The sequence below is a fragment of the Parus major genome, chromosome 7 (assembly GCF_001522545.3).
Source record: "Parus major isolate Abel chromosome 7, Parus_major1.1, whole genome shotgun sequence".
In the NCBI taxonomy this organism is placed as follows: domain Eukaryota; kingdom Metazoa; phylum Chordata; class Aves; order Passeriformes; family Paridae; genus Parus; species Parus major.
Genome location: NC_031776.1, coordinates 4,429,345 through 4,449,336, shown reverse-complemented (window position 1 = coordinate 4,449,336; position 19,992 = coordinate 4,429,345). Strand labels below are relative to the sequence as shown.

The 19,992-nt window shown below is 42.2% G+C and overlaps 1 protein-coding gene across 5 annotated transcripts in view; it reads left to right on the top strand.

Moving 5' to 3' along the window:
* Window positions 1-19,992, top strand: part of UNC80 (unc-80 homolog, NALCN channel complex subunit) — a 121,856-nt gene that overhangs the window by 65,116 nt on the left and 36,748 nt on the right. For 4 of the 5 annotated variants that reach the window (XM_033516036.1, XM_015634470.3, XM_033516037.1 and 1 more), the window contains 15 exons: window positions 339-477; window positions 4,415-4,596; window positions 4,970-5,101; window positions 5,618-5,804; window positions 6,817-6,948; window positions 7,443-7,586; window positions 8,926-9,026; window positions 10,545-10,631; window positions 11,343-11,526; window positions 12,151-12,245; window positions 13,122-13,211; window positions 13,584-13,685; window positions 15,729-15,909; window positions 16,780-17,048; window positions 19,535-19,669. In XM_033516036.1, coding sequence (XP_033371927.1) covers window positions 339-477; window positions 4,415-4,596; window positions 4,970-5,101; window positions 5,618-5,804; window positions 6,817-6,948; window positions 7,443-7,586; window positions 8,926-9,026; window positions 10,545-10,631; window positions 11,343-11,526; window positions 12,151-12,245; window positions 13,122-13,211; window positions 13,584-13,685; window positions 15,729-15,909; window positions 16,780-17,048; window positions 19,535-19,669 — 2,160 coding nt within the window. The remainder of the gene's footprint in view (window positions 1-338; window positions 478-4,414; window positions 4,597-4,969; window positions 5,102-5,617; window positions 5,805-6,816; window positions 6,949-7,442; window positions 7,587-8,925; window positions 9,027-10,544; window positions 10,632-11,342; window positions 11,527-12,150; window positions 12,246-13,121; window positions 13,212-13,583; window positions 13,686-15,728; window positions 15,910-16,779; window positions 17,049-19,534; window positions 19,670-19,992) is intronic. The other variant, XM_015634467.3, reaches the window with a different exon arrangement.

Sequence of the window (19,992 nt, the reverse complement as noted above, 5' to 3'; positions counted from 1 at the left end):
GCAACATAATCTTCATAAGCCTGTTCTTAGTGAGAGTTTAATGGACCTGTATTGCTGTTTGTGCACTACTTTGGGAGAGTTTGGCTTTCCTTCTGTCCTCTTTTTTGGTGTTTTGGTGATGTGAGGGACAAGCAAAGGACTCTAGAAAGTAGAAACACTGCCATTTTAGTATAGGCTGCAAGCCACATCCCCTGTCTGGAGAGTTTTCTGAAATGATGAACTTAGAGGTTATTAGCAGGTAATTTGCAGACCAAAACCAGGGTAAAATCACCGAGTGTGTTCTTCCCTGTGGATGGTTTGCACAGCTCAGCCCTAAGGCATGGCTTGGTGTGTTGCAGGTCATGAGCCTCTCCCCTGCCCCTCTGTCACTGCTGATCAAGGCAGCTCCTATCCTCACCGAGGAGATGTACGGGGACATCCAGCCAGCAGCATGGGAGCTCCTGCTCAGTGTGGATGAGCACATGGCTGGAGCAGCAGGTAAGAGAGCCAAACCCCTCTGCAGGGCTGCTGAGGCTGCACAACTCACTGCCGACCCCAGGACTTGGCAGTTTTGTAGTGGAGGAATCTTCAGGCCACCACGGATTTCTTGGGGGCTGTTTGGTTTCCACACAGTGTTGTGTGCTCTGTGGAAAAGAGGTGGTCAGAAGGATCAGGAGGGAGCTCTCTTTGAGGCCCTGGATGTTTGAAGAATATAAAAATTAGTATTTGTATTCAGTTGGGTTTGTAGGCAGAGGAAACACGGTGATTCAGTCTGTCCAGAGTCTGCTAAAGCATTCTGTCTGCTGCCTCATGGAAATGTTAGTGCCAGTTGAGAGTGCATGCAAAAATGACCCAGGGAATGAGAGTGAAACTGTCACAGCTCCTGTTATGCTACAAGGAAAATTCTCATGTTGCATGGAGACAACAGCATTGCTCATTGAGTACTGTTGTTGTATGGTACTGCCTAAATTTTCCATTTCCACCTGGTTTTAAAGTGTACAGATGATTGCTGATGACACACAGTTGAGAAGCATCTTTAAGACATGATTAGGACATCATGTACCTGTGAAAGCAGCACTTTGAAATTCTGCACACGGTATGAGATTTATTACAATAAAATACAAAATCACATATGTTGTTGCAAAGTAGTAATAAGAATTTTTCTCCTATGAGCTTGGATCTTCTCCCATGGAAACAATCTGGGATCAGAGTTTATTCCTTGGCCAAAAGATGATCTAATGACCAGCTGTGAAAAAATAAACACAGTCAGAATGTGTCAGAAGAGGTATTTCATTAGCAATTCAAAGTATGAATGCTACTGTAAAGCACAATGTACAATTACCTAGAACACAGCACTTCTAATGCACAATTTTGACCACTGAAGTAAGATATTTATGTGTAACAGATGCTGTTAGGACAGGAGGAAGAATTAAGAGCTTATATGATATATAGGGTATTTATTTAATGGATTCAGATGAAGACTGAGAGGGGGTATCTTAACTCTTCATAATGACAGATTATTGGATAATTTAATTATTTAATTATTATTAATGGATTATTTATTAGTGTTATTATTATTTAAATTATTCTTTAAAGAAAAATCATTTATTAAATATTTAAGAATAGCTTGTTAGAGTAGAATGAAGATGGGCAATAATGTTTTATGATTTCTTTCACATGGAAAACAGATTTCTAACCACCAGAGAAGAAAGCAAAAGCCCTTTGGTTTAAGAACTTATGAAAGGAATTTGATGACATGGCTCAGGAGATCCTCTCTAGTCTTACTGTCCTATCCAAACACTCCTAGTCAGTGTGTGCTAATGTGAGATGAGCAGATATCATGAGCCACAGCCTTAGGAACTGTGAACATCCTTCACACACAGCACACAGTTTACTTAAATAAGCTGCAAATTAATTGAATTTGTTTGTGAACCAATCTCACACAACTTTCAAATTCTACTTTTCTCGTCCCCCAGCAGGCAAGGAAATGGCTGGAAGATTTCCTCCTTTCACAGGTTTGCATACCTATTAAGGCAGAGGTGTTCTTTCACTGAAGATTAAATTACAGACATTTTTAATCAAAAGCTGTTAACAGTGCAAGAGTTTTGAAACGCTCTACAAACATCATTCTCCTTTCTGTCACGTTTCAATCCAGTACACCAGGCCTTTATTTTCCACAGCTAACAATGAATTCTGCCCTGAAGTACATTGTTTGACCCATACCCCCTCATGGCCTTCAGATTTCCCTCACTTTCCCTCACTGGAAAAGCAGATTTTCCACCAGTCTACTTCTTCCACTGGTCTACTCCACCAATGCACAGACCACTTAATTTCAGGTCTTTCTGTGCTCTCCCTTTAACCTTTGCCTTTCCCAGGTCAAATGTGTAGACAGGAAGAGAAAGGAGCAAAATAAGCAGAAATAATCTGCCTGATGCTGTACACCTTTCCCTGCTTCAAGTCCCTTCCTGAGGGAATAATTTTGGATACTTTTTAAACTCTTTGATCTTAGAGGTCCTTTTCAACCTTAATGATTCTGTGATTCTAATTAAAAAATTTGCATGGGTCACAGGGAATGGGATGAAGCTTAGCTGCTCTTCCTGAGGAGTGCTAGCAGCCTCTGAAATAGATCTTCCTTCTTCTCTCTTTCCTGAAGGGAAGATTAAAATCTTCTGACCTCTCCTCTGGGCTCTGTTTCTGTTCTTGGTTGCTTCAGAATGAACTCACACTTTTACATCTGGCCTACTAAGGCTTGTTATAGTCTGAGAAGATCAGAGAGCAGAAGATTCTCTGAGCTGGTGAAATTTCAAGGTCCCCACAGATTTTGAGCAGCACCAGGAGCCCAGGCAGTCAGAGACTTGTTTTCAGCCTTGTTTTCCTGCAGTGGTCACACTGCCCCCCATAAGCACTGCTCTGGGGCCTGGCACCTGCTGAGCAGGCATTGAAGAAAACACAGTGGCAAATATCTTGTTGCTACTGTGGAGGAACAGCCACCAAATCCAGAGAAATTGTCTTTGGTGCTCTGCTTTCACACTGGTCAAAGAAGCCATGGATTCTCTAACACCACTGAACTCCCACAGCCACACTAATCCCTCTGCTCCTGTCTCCTGCAGTGCCCCTCAGACACCCTCTGCACTGATTGTCCTCCAGAAGTCTGTATTTTAATTAATGGCTGTTTATATTCCAACAGGATCCATTGAAACAGCAATGGGTTAATTCAACTGCTGTTATAAATGGAGATAGGAGCTTAGATAAATCCCTGCCTTTTGCCCAGGCCTCTGGCAGCATACAGTAGCTTTATTGGGGTGGCCAGCACCCCAAAACCCACTCTTGTTCACAAGTTCTTTAATAATGGCTGATTTGGTCTGTCATAGAATAAATTATTTATTTAATAGACACAAAATTAACATAAATAAGATTTTAAACAGACTATTCACTACACAGGAATTAAAAATAACTATTAGTAGATAACATACAGTGCATGATAGAAGTACCTTATATTACATATACTACATACATATATATTACATATATATACATATATGTAATATATTACAGCCAGTGAAGAAACAGTGCAGCTTAAGATCCAATATATTTGCCACCTAATTGATGATGGTGTACACACAGAATCTTTCCTCTCAATTCCCAGGGAAAGTATCTGTGGAGTCACATCTCACCTCACAGGGGAGAACATCCCCTGTATGTTTCAGGGGCTGTGTGGGAGGCTTCTGTCTCTGTGGAAATTTGTGTAGCTTTTATAGACTGTTAAACTGTCTCTCAGTCAGGAATTTCTAGCTTATTTCCTCACATCAGCTACCATTCTGCTGTTTTGTGTGGTCCTTTGTCTGTTTTCTCTTGGAGACAGATTGGAATCATTGCATGGAGCCCACTTAACTGAGAACTGGTTTCACCCATGAAAATAGCCAGGTGACTTCTCCTGATGCACTGTCTCCTGTTCCAGAGTTTTTGTTAAATCAGCCTTGATTAATGAGCACACAAATCACTTAAAAGTAGAACCTTTGAAAGCCAAACTCAATTAGTCCCTTTACTTCAAGAGATGCTCTTATTTTGAGCAAGTCATGGCTGAGAAGATCGAAGGTGCACTTTATTTTAAAAAGCAGATTTTCCAGAAGATTTTACAAGCTTCAGCTGTAATGCTGTGTGGCTCCAGAAGGTGGAATCACACCTGCTTGGTTTCATGAAGAAATACAATTTTCTCTAGGCCTGGTGGATTGGTGGTTGTGATTTATGGAGCCAAGATACGGGGTTTCTTTTGGTGTGGGTTTGTACACCTGCAGTGTTTCTTTGCCAAATAAACATTAAATAAATAAATAAATAAAATTAGAAAGATAATAATAATAATAAATAAAAATATCAGCACATAAACATCAAATAAATTATTGAGAAACAGGGGTGATCAGATGCTCTCTCCTTGCAGCTGCCATGTTCCTGCTGTGTGCTGTGAAAGTGCCAGAGGCCGTTTCTGACATGCTGATGTCCGAATTTCATCACCCAGAAACAGTGCAGAGACTGAATGCCATTCTTAAATTTCACACACTCTGGAGGTTCAGATATCAAGTGTGGCCAAGGATGGAAGAGGGAGCACAGCAGATCTTCAAGGTAGATAAGACACATGAAGCTTAGTGATGACATTTACAGCTTGCCTTGTGGGATGGATGTGTAATGGCAGACTGCCATGAAATTTCCTTTAGGGAAAAAAAAAAAATAAATGATTGTATAAGTCTCACTAGTGGGGGAGGTGATATGAAGAAGTCCTGTATAAAATAGGGAGAATCAAATGGGGACTCAGGTCAGGAGATATATCAGTGAAGATGTGTGTCATACATGGTGTTACAGTCCAGGCCAGTGAGATACAGAGGTGGGAAAAATTGGCAGAGTTAATTTATGTCTTGGGTACTTGTGCTCACATTTAATTAACAATACTGACAATAATAATTTGCTGTAACAAAATGCCTTTCATGGTTTTGTTTAGATCCCCCCTCCAAGTATAAACTTCACTCTGCCTTCTCCTGTGCTGGGGATGCCATCTGTGCCAATGTTTGACCCTCCCTGGGTGCCTCAGTGCAGTGGGAGTGTGCAGGATCCTATAAATGAAGATCAGTCGGTAAGCAGACATCCTGAGAGTAAGTATTGTTTTTTCTCTGTAGAGGTGTGAGGTAAGTTAAGCCAAAAGATGTGGATTAACCTCTGAGATTGTCTTTCCCAGCTGGGAAAAAATCTTGTATGTTCTATGTAGGATGCAGAACTTTCTACATGAGCATCAAGCTTTTCTGTTTGTTCACTGAGGCACTGTGCTGCACCTCACATCCCTGTGAGACACACTAACTCAGATCTTAGGAGCACACTGCTGCTCTCTCTCCAAGAGAGGATTTTTCCAATAGAACTGCCTGAGAGACAATTTAGTCTGCACTGGTTCACATGGTGTCTCCTGGGAGAAGTTTGCACCAAAGCTTATTGTAGGCTTATTGCCAATAAATCTCTGCTGAATCTCTGCTCAGCTGGCACTAGTCTGACTTCTGTTTAGAAACTGAGTTGCTGAACGTCACTGAGGTGCCAGAAAATCGGTGTGCATCTTAACTAACAGCTTCAAGCTGTGCTTCTTCTCTCTTCCTCCCAACAGAAGTCATTTTCTGCCCGAGCTGTGTCACGGTCCCATCAGAGAGCTGAGCATATCCTGAAGAACCTGCAGCAGGAGGAAGAGAAGAAACGCCTGGGCCGGGAAGCCAGTCTTATCACTGCCATCCCCATCACTCAGGAGGCCTGCTACGAGCCATCCTGTACACCAAGCTCTGAGCAGGAGGAAGAAGGTGTGCTCTGGGACCAGGAACTGCATTCCAGGAACCTGAGAGCATTTCCCACAAACACAGAGCACTGATGAGTGCTTAGTGATGTCCAGGAAAACTGATTTCTAGTGTTAGCAAAGTACCGACCACGTCAATTTGTTGAAGAGCCCAAGTCATTGAGAAAAAGTATATTTGAAAATTAGTGAAAAAAAAAAAGAGACAAAACCTCAGATATATTGAGTTCTTACTGGGTGATAAAGACACTGACCCCATCTGCCCCAACTTCAGAAGTTGCCACCATTTGCCATCTCAAAGCTCTCAGTTTCTTGCAGGATTTAACACAAGAGAATATACAACACTAGGAGTGAAATCTGTCTTTCCCAACTTTAACTCTTTAATAATTAAAGGGTGGGGAGGAATTGCTCTTTGGCAGCATCTGTGTTAAGAAATGAAACTTAGGATATACTGAATAGCTCCTGAGGTTTTCTACCGTTATGGTGAATAGTGGGGGAGCCCAGGTGACCAGACCAAGCTCAGTACCAAACTTTCAGACAGCCAAAAGTACATGACATGAGTCTCAATAAGCTTAGTCTGTGGGTGAGGAGTTTTACTGGCCCAAGCTAACAGAGCACAAAGACTCCATTAAAGCCATTCCAAGGTGTGTGCAGTTAGGTTGATGAGATCTAAACATACACTGGAAAATCTATGAGCAGAAATCCTAGTTCTTAAGAAAAACTAAGCTCCAGCAACAATGATGGTTAACAGGGAGTGCATGAAAAGAATGTATGATGCCAGCTCTGTTACAATGTGATGCACCAGAGCACTGAACACTCTTATGGACCAGTGTTCTGCTGTTTCCCAAAGCATGAGCAAATTACCTGTCTGACTGACCTTTACAGCTGCCAAATTGTGACTTTTGAGTGTTACCTGACTTGACTTTTCAGTGTTCTGGTTTGGTTGTAAATGCTGTCCTTCAAAATATTCCCTGAACTCTGTCAGCTGGATCTGGATTGACATTTCATATTCTGTTTGTCAGTAGAAGAAGTTGCCAACCTGGCCTCCCGCCGTCTCTCTGTGAGTCCGTCCTGCACCTCCAGTACTTCTCACAGGAATTATTCTTTCCGCCGTGGCTCTGTGTGGTCAGTGCGCTCAGCAGTCAGTGCAGAAGGTGGGTGACTTCACTTTGGAGCATTCCCTCCTAGGATTTCATTCACTGGATGCCTTTCCTGTTGACCCATAAAGCTCTGGCATTTCCTTTTGCCAAATATATTCCCAAGCTTGTGCTTCTTTATAATAAGTTACTGCCCTTCATTATTTCATTCACTCCTGCTGTCACACTTTCTCTTGCTTCTCATGTTCTACTTGGAGAGTAGTGCTACAGGGAGCACTCTACCTGAAAAAAGGGGTTTTATCAAAAGAAACTGGGTTGCCTACAAGAAAAGAAATGCAAATTGAAAAACTACATATTTACAGGTGAAAATTCTTGCTCAAGAAGTTGGCTGGAAGCTCTATTTCTACTTGGAGATAGCAGTAAACCTGCCATGCTTGCACAGTGATCAGATCTTTGTTCTGTGTGTAGAGCCACTAAGATAAATGTTTATCTAGCCTGCCTGGCTAGCAGCACAGTGTATTCCCTAACTCCTCTTCTTCTTACTGCTCCAGATGAAGAACACACCACCGAGCACACTCCAAACCATCACGTGCCTCAGCCACCTCAGGCTGTGTTTCCAGCGTGCATCTGTGCAGCAGTGCTCCCCATTGTCCATTTGATGGAAGATGGAGAAGTCCGGGAGGATGGAGTAGCTGGTAAGGACCTTGATTAAACTTGAAGGGATTGTTGCTTAAGGATGGCAGAACCAGTTTCAAAACTATCTGAATGTAGATTTACAATAGAAATATATCTTTGTAGAGTTTTTCCTATTTTTTTTCTACATAAGTTGTGTTGGGCTTTTAGGGGCTTTTACCCTATCAGGACCCTAAAAAAGCCCCTAATTCAAAAGAAATGTTGAGAAGCTGAAAAAAATCTAGTGGGGGGAGACAAGGATAGTCAGAGACCTAACACAAGTATTCTTTGAGGAGTAATTGTAGAAGCTGTGCTTGTTTGGTGTGATTCAAAGGAAACAAAGAGTTAGAAGAACACTGACTCAGAGTTTACAACATGGGACATTCAGTTTAGAAATTGTGACGGAAGTCAATCACCAGGAGCATAATTTTTGTTGATTCTTCATGCACAGGGGTTATCAAGCCCTGGCTAGTCAAAGCTATGGTTAACATACCTGTTGTAGGTGACAGTCCTGCCCCAAGTGGGGCTTGGACTGAAGAACTCTGGACATCTATTCCCACCCATATTTTTTTTGCTCCTATAACAAGGAGAATGCCACCTGTACACAGCCTGAACATTTTGTTTATGGTCTATGATGTCTTTGTAAGTTAATAGTATATTTCCTTGTATTTGTTTTTTTGAAACTGTTAATACATGGTGGACTGTTCTGCTTCTCATGTCCTGCTCATCATGTCAGCTTGTTGTGCATTTAACTTCCCCTTACATTTTGTATTTAATTTTACCTGTATGTAGCCAGCCCCCTAAACAATGTATGTGTAATTTTGTGATCAGGAGATGAGTACTGAAAACAAAATAATGAATAATTCCATGTTGTTGTTAACCTTCAGAGGACTGCAATTAATTGCACTTTAGGGAGTTGATTATCAACACAATTCCCTGCTGACTATCTAATACTGTTCACCAATACCAGATAAAATCACTCAATGAATCACCATGAAATTGAACTTCTGTGCGTGAACAAAAAAAAGTAAATTAATTTATATCTCTCAGTTGCTGGATTTTGTCCATCTGGAGTTATGAATCCAAACAGTTATTTCTTTATCACTCCTTAACAGTCGTGAAGTGTTTCCTGTCATATCACCAGTAGTTAGGGAAGGTTCAAATATTAGACCTGTGATTATTATTACTGGGATCACTATACCACTTATCAGGAATTCTGGTGCATCAAATGGAGTCTTGGGTGTTTCAGTAAAAAATATGACAGAGGAAGGAAGAAGACCAAGAATGTTTTTTTAAGTATCCAACAAGTTCATGGCTTTTACAAGAGGTGGCTCCTGACCTGGTTTCCTTTCTCTCTTACAGTAAGTGCTGTTGCTCAGCAGGTCCTGTGGAACTGCTTAATTGAAGACCCCTCTACAGTTCTGCGCCACTTCCTTGAGAAGCTCACGATCAGCAATCGACAGGTACCCTGTGCCTGTCCCCTGCAGGTGTAAGAGCTCCTCAGAGCAGGGGAGCATATCTTGGGCATCACTGAAGAAGAACATTTCCTATTACAAGGCAGCATATCATCATTTGGCTGCAATCTTTGTCCACTGATGTAAACAGGACACAGCTGATCTTTCACCACTAAGGATCTGATTTATCACCACTAAGCCAAGCTTTGAGCAGCTGTTTAGTGAAGCATAGGCAGTGCTGCCTTCACTCATGCCACTCTATTCAGATTCTCTGTATAGAGAATCAGAGAATTCAGATTCTCTGAAAGCTGGGCTGGCATTGTGTCTCTGTGGCTTACTAGGCTGCTTCAAGGAGCATGGCTAAGATTCATGGAAGAAAAGCATACCAGTTCTGATTGTGTATAAGGCAGGGAGATTCTCCATATAGCTTTCTCAACTGCATATTTGGTGTATGGTATCAATAGTATCACTGGCCTCAGCTTTCAAGCCACTACCTAAGAACTGACTCTGAAATGAATATTAAACCTGAGAAATGTCAGGAAAGGCTGTCCTTTTGTTCCTTGAGAAAGCAGGTATTGGTGGACTTACTGTTCCTGAGATTTCTCAGCCACTGCCCACAAAGCTTTTATTAAAGGTTAGAAGGTCACATCTGTTTCATAGAATTGTTTGGGTTGGAAGCAACCTTAAATATCACATACTTCCAGCCCCCCACCACTGGCGGAATGCCTTTTACACCAGGCTGCTCAAATCCCCTTTGAATCTACCCTTAAACACTTCCAGGGATGGGGCATCTCTGGTCAGAGAGGTTGTTTGTTCAGTGCTTTTGAGAAGAAAGCTGTAATCTGTCCAGCCTCAGAGGCCTCTGAGCCACTGCAATCTGTTTCACCATCTCCTCATACAACCACAGATACAGAACACAGAGATCAGGTTTATTTCCCTGGGAGCTTTTGCTAGGTGTATCACTGGAATGGATTGTCTTGTGCATATCTGTGCCTACAGCACTGGCTCAAATCTGCTGTGGGGTTAAAGGATAAGGGCCACAGATGACATTTGTGATGCCATCAGTCTCTCTTCAGCTGACAGTGAGATTCTGTCCCTTCTATAACCCCTTCACACTGTGACAAATTTAAGGCAGGCAGTCTCCCAAGGAAAGGGAAGTTAGATTCTGCCCACCTCTCACCCTGCAGCCACAGCTGTTGAGGTGAGATGAACTAGATTTCACAGATCACCTGGGTAGTAGGGATAATCACAGGACAGGAGTGCATGGTTACAGTCAGTACAAATTGCAACAGGAGGTACTGGCCTCTCTGAGATAAAATGGGAAAGACACTGGCCTGGGGGCTGTGCCCTGGGCCTTATTTTGCAGTATCTGAGAGCAGTAACAGGTGTATGGTTTTACTTCATATGCTGAGAGACAAAGCTGGGAAAGGGAAAAAAGGGAAGAAACAAAGCAAGAAAGTACAAAAAGGAGAAATCTGTTTTTCACTTTTTGGTGGGGAAAAAAAACCACCTTTGCTTTTCCTCCAGGACGAGCTGATGTATATGCTAAGGAAGCTTTTGTTGAACATTGGAGACTTTCCTGCCCAGACATCTCATATCCTCTTTAACTACTTGGTGAGTAGCTTGTGGGCCTGCTGTGCAGCACAGAATCTCTCCTCTGCCTTCATGTGAGCAATAATTGCACTTAATTTTTCTTATGCAGCTCATACTTGCTCCTGGTTGTGCGTGCAGGCCGCACTAGGCCTTGCTGACCTTCTGGGGAGAGGAAAAAGAAGCTTTCTCTTTTTATCAAACCCCTAAGCAACCTGTTTCTGAACTGAACCTTGGCCAATGAGTTGAAGACAATTAGAAGGGTCTAAGCACCAGAAACTTTTAATTATTTTACTTAATTTGGGTTTAGAAGGTGCTTTGCTGCTAGGCAGTCCTCTTGGAGCAAATCTAGCAGCTTCTTTCAATATTGTGGACAAATGTTGTAGATAGGAGGTGAAGCAGACAAGGTGTATCCTTCTCCAGGGAGCCTTCTGTAGTTTGTGAGTTTTCTACATGGCAGCACTTCAGAGCAGGAAGAATAGGAATTTTCTAACTGCAGACATTCTCCCTTTTCCTCATCTGCAGTGGTGCTTAAGGCTATACTGCAGGAGTACATTTTGCCCCCCAATCTCATGATCTCTAGAAAAAAGGAAGAATACTACAGGGAGATTGTTTTTTAATATGTGTAAAATTTCAGGATGGAAGTTTAATGAGCTTATCCCTCTGAATGAAGAAGGGCAGTTAAAAGAGTGTGTACAACCTGATATTGATATTCCTCTTACTTATCACCTGCAGGTAGGATTGATCATGTATTTTGTACGGACTCCATGTGAATGGGGCATGGATGCAATTTCTGCCACTCTTACCTTCCTTTGGGAAGTGGTGGGTTATGTTGAAGGACTCTTCTTCAAGGATCTCAAACAGACAATGAAGAAAGAACAGTGTGAAGTGAAGCTGCTGGTGACTGCCTCAATGCCAGGTATGAGAAATAAGCCTTTAAATCTTCTTCACTTCAAAGTTTATGCCCTACTTTACCAAAAAGAAGATACATCAGAACTGGATCAGAAAAAGACTTGTTACAAATGGCTGCATATTTTAAGGCAGTTTTCCTTCAGCTGAGTGTTCAGTCAGTAAATTGTACTGCTGATTCCTTGAGATTAAAAAAAAACAACAAACAAACACTTTAAGAGCTCTAAAATAAGCAAACAGAAAGTGAATCAGAACAGTATTTCAACCCAGAGCTTTGTGCCAGCTGGGCTGGCAGAAGAATCATTGTAAAACTACCATTTGGACTCTGGGCATCGTGAGTCAGACAAGAAATATCTTGCTGATAAACAGGTTTGACCTTTTGCATGTGTTTCTTCCTCAGAGCTGACAGCTGCTGCTAAAATCAGCTCATCCTTTAAGAACAGATCAATTTCTCATTAAACTGTGGAAGTGTAAGAATATGTTAACACTAATTAATAGTTCCAGATAGGACTTGCATAGTCTGTCTGCCTGTCCAGGGATGAATTTCAAGCACCACTCTTCCTCCATGGGCAGTCTCTTGAAATTGAGCTAATTAAAGAGGCCAAGGAAAATGCAACAACTTTTCTTCCTCTAGGCACAAAAACCCTTGTTGTGCATGGACAGAATGAGTGTGACATCCCAACACAGTTACCAGTCCACGAGGACACACAGTTTGAGGCTCTTCTGAAGGTAGGAGTGAGTTTTTGAGCTGGACAAACTGCTTACATTTACCTGCCATACCTGTATGCCAGCAATGCATTCTGCCTGATCATCCTGTTCCAGAGTCAGGGAGGGAAATTCTGCTCACAGGCATGTCTGTCTCCCCGTGAGGGCAGCTTGGTTGCAATAAACAGGATCCCAGGTTTAAGGATAATAGAAATGTTCTGAACTCACAGAAAGCCCAAACCTCACAAATGCAATTACATCTGGAGACACTGCAGCTTGTTGGGTATTTGCTATATACTTTTGATAAATACACAAATCATTTAAATGTTTGTTTTTATCAACACTAGAGATGAGAGATTGATCAAGATCAGAGTGAAAATGATGGTTCAGTAGCCACAACAATATTTTGGTATTCAGGAGCTATGCAGTCACTTTCTGCCAAAATTTCATGGATGGTTTTAATTGAGGCACATAGGAAACAGATTTGTAAAAGCCTTCAGTTTGCCTGGCTATGTTAAATTTTACTGGGAATCACATCTCGGTGTTTTGAAGCGTTAGAACTTCAGTGTCTCTGCATATCACCTATCACTAAGTCTTGATAAATACCAAGGCCCATATGGCTCATACACTCAGGCAAATATGTGTGATATGAAAACACCAAGGTAAGTAACACCAGTCACAGGATTGTGATGTCAGCATGCCTTGATTGTCATAAACATACTCAGCTACTTGATGATTAAAGTGTGAAATAAATAAAGCCAGAACCTTGTGCCAGTCTGATTAAGGCATGCGTGTTTGTGCCTTTATAGATTATTAGATGGATATTCTTCTTTTGGATGCTGTGATAGTTGTACAAAACAACTGAAAAGTAAAAGGATATTTAGATTTCTTTCTTTTCAGGAATGTTTGGAGTTTTTTAACATACCTGAAACTCAGTCTTCTCATTATTTCTTAATGGATAAGCGTTGGAATCTCATTCATTACAACAAGGTAAGGCAAAGATCAAGTCCATGTGATTTTCTTTTTGTGACTTTTCATCTAGCTCCTTTTTAAACCTCAGGGTTATCTAAAGGAGAACAAACACCCTATAAATAGAGTTCTGTCCTGTGGGAATCACATCTTTAGTTGTGTGTGGTGAAAGATTGGAATTTGAGAGAAGAGGGAAGAGTCAGAAGACACGAATGTCTAGTTTTCTTAGAAAAGATCTAATTTCTCTTCTGTTTGTGCCATTTCATGATGCCTGACCATGCCTGAAAGCCTCTGCCCTTCAGAAAGGGCTAAAGGACCCTTTTTTCCATTCTGTTGAGTGATACCATAGTGATTAGTTTTGTTTAAAACACACTTTTTTTCCTTTCCTGGCAGACCTACGTCCGTGATATTTATCCTTTCCGGAGGTCAGTTTCTCCCCAGCTCAACCTGGTGCAGATGCACCCAGAAAAGGGTCAAGAGCTCATTCAGAAGCAGGTATCATACTGCCACCAAACACCTCTTCCCAGAAACACCCTAAAAATAGATCTTTTTGTTCCCTTTTGAAGGCTTCATGCTGCATGCAGATCAAGAGCTTTGCTGGAGAAGTAGCAATCAGTGAAATCTGTCTTGGGGCCATATACACTGTACATTATTGTGGGAAGATTGGAGTGGGATGTGAATTTCCCCCCTCCCCAGCTCTGCCCAGCCAGTTTCCTTTAGGTGGATTATTAAAAGGATGTGTGAATTTATTACATGATGTAAAATGACTCACCTAGCATCAGTGACAAACAGCCTGTTTTATAGTTCAGAACTTCTTTTTATGAGGGGTTTGAATTTCCTGGGCTTAGATGGGCAATTGGTGGAATCTTGGATCTTGGATCACCCAGCTCTCTGACCAGTGATGTGTCTGCCACTTACCATCAAATGGAATTGGCTGGGGATCCCCTGTTTAGACTTAAATCTAACCTATCCTCGCCTAATCTGAGGACTTGTTTTACTTCTAAACTGGTTGAGTTTGGCCAAATGTATCTGGCAGCTGCAGTTGTGACAGTGAATGTGCTTAAACACTATATATTTGGTATTAACAATTGTGTTTTTGCAGCCAAAAACCAGCTACTGTAGTTATGTTCTTACTGAGAGTAGGAAAATATCATCAGGAGTGGTTATAAAAGGCAGTTGTACAGCTGTTTAAGAGCTACTGGCAGCTAAAATAATGGAAAATAAAGTCAATGCCATCTCATGTGTGTATGGCACAGAATAGGACAATATTTCATGTCATGCACCTGTCAGTAGAAAGTCAATAAAAATCTAAAATTACTTGGGGTCAACCTGGTTGCTTCTCAAACAGAAATTACTCTGGTTCTAGGAGACGTCCCACAAAATGGAATTGTAAAAGAGTTTAATTAATACACCCCTACATGATCCAAAAATATTTAAATGGACTTCACTTTTTTTCTCAGGGCATTATTTTGCTTTCCACATGTTTATATTTGGAGCACCTAGAACCCAAAATATTTCTGAGGTAAAATTACATTTGCTAGCCTCACTGTAGTCATGTTGCTGGAAAACATCCTGCTTCAGCAAAGAAAGCAACACGAGTAACCAAGCACCCACTGAGCATCAATCCATGGAAAAGCACTTGCTTTTGTGATTGATTCTTGAATTCTGAGCTGAGTGCACTTCAGAGCACAGGTCATAGCAAGGCAGGACCTGTGAACCTGATCTTTGCCACATGCTTCAAGTTTTGGTTTTGGCTTTGTCCCAGTAGCTATGAGGTGCCTCGAAACTGCTTCCAAAGACAGCTGCTTCTGGAACTACATATCACTCTGCCTTAATGGTTACTTTTAGCATCAGAATAGGAATAGAGGATCTAGCCTGGCCACAGTCCTATCAGCCACAAGTTCAAAGGAGGCTGGTAGAATGGAATTTGGTGTCCCAGTTGGTATAAAGTGTAAGTGATCTCTGAAGTCAAGTAAGATTTTTCTCCTTTTCAGTAGCACAGAAGCTGGTCTGCTATGTTTTATTGACTGCTTTTCTTTTGCAATTATACATGTACTTTCTATGGCCAGATGTCAGCCAGACTTATCCCAGAAAACAGATAGAAATTCCAGCTTCTTGTTGACTATTGTCTACAACATTGAAAAGAGGAAATACAAACATATGGCTTTCACTTTGGAGTTGGTTTCTCTGACCACCTTGGGGCTTACATTAATCTACAAAAAAACCCATAGCAAAGTTGAAAATTGTTCCTCAGCCACTTAGGGTACTCCAGAAGACTGAAATAGGAAATGTTGTTAGAACCATTTTTACAAACACAATCCATCTTTGCAGACCTGGGCAGGAAAACAGTGGTCACATAAATTCTAGTGAGAGGGTGCAGCACTAGCCCTGTGAATTTCATCATGATCCTCCTAGCCATGAGTGCAGCATCCCTCCAATCAGAGAAAGCTGTAGAAATGAACCTGGGAAAGTGCATATACACTTTAAAGAGCTTTTGGATTAGGCTGATACAGATCTTTGTCTCCTTTTCTCCGCCAGGTGTTCACCCGCAAGTTGGAGGAGGTGGGGAGGGTGCTGTTCCTGATCTCACTGACACAGAAGATCCCCCCAGCCCACAAGCAGTCTCATGTGTCCATGCTCCAGGAGGACCTGCTCCGCCTGCCTTCGTTTCCCCGAAGTGCCATTGATGCTGAGTTCTCTCTCTTCAGCGATCCCCAAGGTATGAGCCTCTGGCAGCTTTCCTGCAGGGCTCTTCAAGACCCAGAAGGTTTCAGTGAGTGCTTTATTTGCCCTAGAAACACACAGGCTTGCAGCTTTCCTGGAAGCTGATGAATCCCTTCCTGGGGAAACTGATACAGAACTGTTGGTTTGTAAGCACAGCAGCAGAAAGGGCTTCGCTGTTAGAATTCTCCAGACAAGGCTACTTGCTTTGGACCCAAATGAGAATGAATTTTAATTGAGTATTAAAATCATGCATGAGACTACCCAGAAAGGATTGCTCAAAGTCCTTTGCCATCTGCTTTGTGGAATCAGTCGAAATCCAAGACTGGGTAAATTCTGCAGTGGAGATAAAGAAACAGTCCACATAGAAACTTTTCTCTGAAGGTAAAGTAGGGTTTCCAGCCTGATGTTAAGAAGGTTAAATAGGCCATTGTTGCACAGTGGTAAGCATTGGCAAGTTCTGTACCAGCCCTAAAGGCACTTGATTTCGGAAGCATTATTGTAACTCTGCATCAGTTTCCTGTAATGTGTGGGACACCTGGAACATAAAAACTGAGCATAAATCTGCCCAGCCTCTGTGTGAGGCAGATGATGCATGTACAAGCTCAGATCTTGCACTTTTTAAGGGAAGAGTGTCCAGCCAGCAGATTAATGAACTGTGTGATATTTATCATTCTTCACCTTTATATTGATGCTTTCAGTTGAGGTTTGCCTGTGGGCACTTAAACAAAACACAGGAAGGGTGGAATGATTTCAAAAAGGCAGAAGGATGGTTGTTATTGTGGGGTGGTTCTTTGCAGCGAGGTGAGGCTGGCTGTGGTGGACAGAGCTGACTGCTGTTGCTGTCGATTGCTCTTCTCCCCTGCAGCTGGGAAAGAGCTCTTTGGCCTGGATACCCTTCAGAAAAGCTTGTGGATTAAGCTGCTGGAAGAGATGTTCCTCGGCATGCCCAGCGAGTTCCCGTGGGGGGACGAGATCATGCTGTTCCTGAACGTGTTCAACGGGGCTCTGATCCTGCACCCCGAGGACAGTGCCCTGCTGCGGCAGTACGCTGCCACCGTCATCAACACGGCCGTGCACTTCAACCACCTCTTCTCCCTCAGTGGCTACCAGTGGGTGCTGCCCAGCATGCTGCAGGTGAGCTGTGCCCAGGAGCAACCCCAGGGAGCCTCCTGCTGACACAGAACAGCTTCGGGACAGATCTGAGGAAGAAGTTCTTCCTGTGAAGGTGCTGAGACCCTGGCACAGGCTGCCCAGACAAGCTGTGGCTGCCCCATCCCTGTGAGTGCTCAAGGCCAGGTGGAACAGGGCTTGGGGAAACCTGCTCTGGTGAAAGGTGTCCCTGCCCATGGCAGGGGGTGGAACTGGATGGGCCTTACAACCCAAACCATCCTGTGATTCCTGTGAGGAATTAGCAGGGAAGCTTTGATCTGCTCATGAGACATCAAACCTCATGACAGCTTTTAGGCACCCCAAGAAGGCAACCGTGGGATGGCCCAAATTAGCTTTCCTTCTTGAGTAAACTACTACATTTTCTGTTCTCCTTTGTGTTAGGAAAACAGACATTTATTTACCTTTCTCTGTACTTCAACACAGAAATGTGAAATTTCTGCACAATTTTTGGGCCTTGGGCACCTCTCCATGGTTTTTACTTCAGGGATGGCTGAAGTTTGGGAAATAGTTGAAATATCTGGATTTACTCCTTGCTAATCGAAACTAAATTACATTCACTTTTAATGTATGAAAATAACTCAAAATGCTTATGAAAAATTGGCATGTTGCCTTTTCTTGTGAGTGATGAAAAATAGTGGAAGTGTCAGAGGTGGAGTTTCTCTTCCAGATGAACAAATGGGCATCTTTTTCTTTTGATTCTTAAAAAAAACCCCAAAAAATAAAATTTTAAAAATAATTATTTGACAGATAGAAAGGATTATTTCTGTAGGGCTCCAAGGCAATATCTAAGTAGAGATTTAGTATTATAATGCAAATATTATTGTGCCCTTTCATGAAAAAAAGAATCCCTATACATTTAATTTTCACATACTTAATGAAGAACAATAATTAGAACCAGTGATTACTTTAGCTATGTAAACAAGCTCTGTAGTAGTTGGAAAGTCTGATATCCTGCCTCAAGTATGAATTGAATCCAGGTCAGCATGGGTTTATTAATGAGAAACAAGACATTTTGAAATAAAATAGCCTAATAACATAATTTGAAGTCCTCAACAGCAACCATTCAGTCCTGCAAATCATTCTCCCTTCATTTTCACTTCATATTGAGAGAAATTAGTTTGTAATTCTTTCCTCTCCTCACCCTCAATTATTGTCAACTACTGAGTTATTAAAATACCACTCCTGGGAGGTGAAAAAGCAGTTCCAAAAGAAAATACAAGTGTTTCTGAGCCTGTTTGGTTTTGCAGACTTTCATTTCTCTGTGCCAGGCACCCAAGGCCAGTTGGTTTGTTTGTGGTCAATTCTTTTACCACTCCTGGGCTTGATCCAGCTGCTAATTGAAGGGCAGTTCCTGGTGCATACATGCACATTTCCCCAAGCGGCTCTTTTTGTTGCATGTTTTTCCATTTCCCTTGGTAAAATGCATATACAGTTAATCATTTCCCTTTTTTTAAGGTAAATGTGATGTTGCTGGTAATTGACAGGCCTTGTCCCCGTGCTAGAGGGTTCTGGTTGTGTGAAAGTTGTGCTGATTTCCTCAGCCTGCCAGAGCACTGAGAAGTGTCTGCAGAGGTCTCACAAGGAGAAGCTGCTCCTGGGAATTCACACTGTTTACATAACTGAGAAACAAATCCCACAAATTGGCAACATATCCTCTGCATGGTTCAATGGCCAGCCCTGAAGGAAATGCCACTCTAAAAACTTAAAATATTTTAAAAGTGGGTGGCACTGTCACTGTGTTGGAGGACAGAGCAGGAGTACAAATTATCATGACAAACTAGAGATGCAGTCTGAAAAAAAAAGAAAAGAAAAAACCCAAACCAACACACTGTGTTGGAAGGGAAGTAACTGATTTAGTGGCACATCTGCAGGACAGAATGTTGGAATTATAGACCTGAAGCCAAACATGAATCAACAGCATCCTTCTGCTAAAGGATAGAAGAGAAAAATGTCTCAAATGCCAGTCTGGTGTGACTATACAGATTTGTATCTTGTGAAAAACATGGAAAAATTCTGCTCTCATCATCAGCAGTGACTGGAAGTACTGGCTCTATCCAGCTCAGAGAAAGCATCAGTTAACTCAAGAAACTGCAGGGAAACAGGGATGTTCATGTAGAAAATATGTCTTGTGAGAAAGGACTGGAAGATTTGGTTAGCTGAAAAATATGAAGATTCAGAAAGAAAGCACTAACTGGCTTCTAACAAGCAAAGTGCTTCTAGGAAGGAGAGGGAAGGAACTGACCTCAATATGTAGGACAAAAAAGAATGTTAGAGCATGGAGAGCAAACCTGAAATGCATTGCCAGGGAGGGTGGTGCAGTCCCCATCTTTAAAAGCGTGTTAGACAAACCCATCAGGAATGACAGTGCTGTAGTTGATTCAGTCTGGGCTCAGGAGGTGAAGAGTCCTTCCTCTGGAGCTGTGATCCCATGTCCTTTTCCATGTGCTCAGGTGTACTCTGACTACGAAAGCAACCCCCAGCTGCGCCAGGCCATTGAGTTTGCGTGCCGCCAGTTCTACGTCCTGCACCGCAAGCCCTTTATCCTGCAGCTGTTTGCCAGCGTGGCCCCTCTCCTGGAGTTCCCTGTGAGTAAGAGCTGTTCCCTTGTCCTGGGGGGGAGGCACCCCCAGCTGTGTGTGCACAGCCACCCCACATCAGAGGTCACAAGGAGAGAGCACTCGGTGCTGCACAGAACCAGGTCCCCCACTTATTTCTGCACACTTGGTGGAGCAGGGTGCTGAGACAGCAGCAATAATGACAATCATGACTTATAAGTCTTTAAATGCAAGTCCATTCTCAGAATCCAGCAACAGGAATTAAAAGCTTAATACCAAGTTTTAGTATACATTGTGAAGGCTTACACTAGATTAGTCATGTTTTGAAATATTCATTAATTATCAGTCTGTTG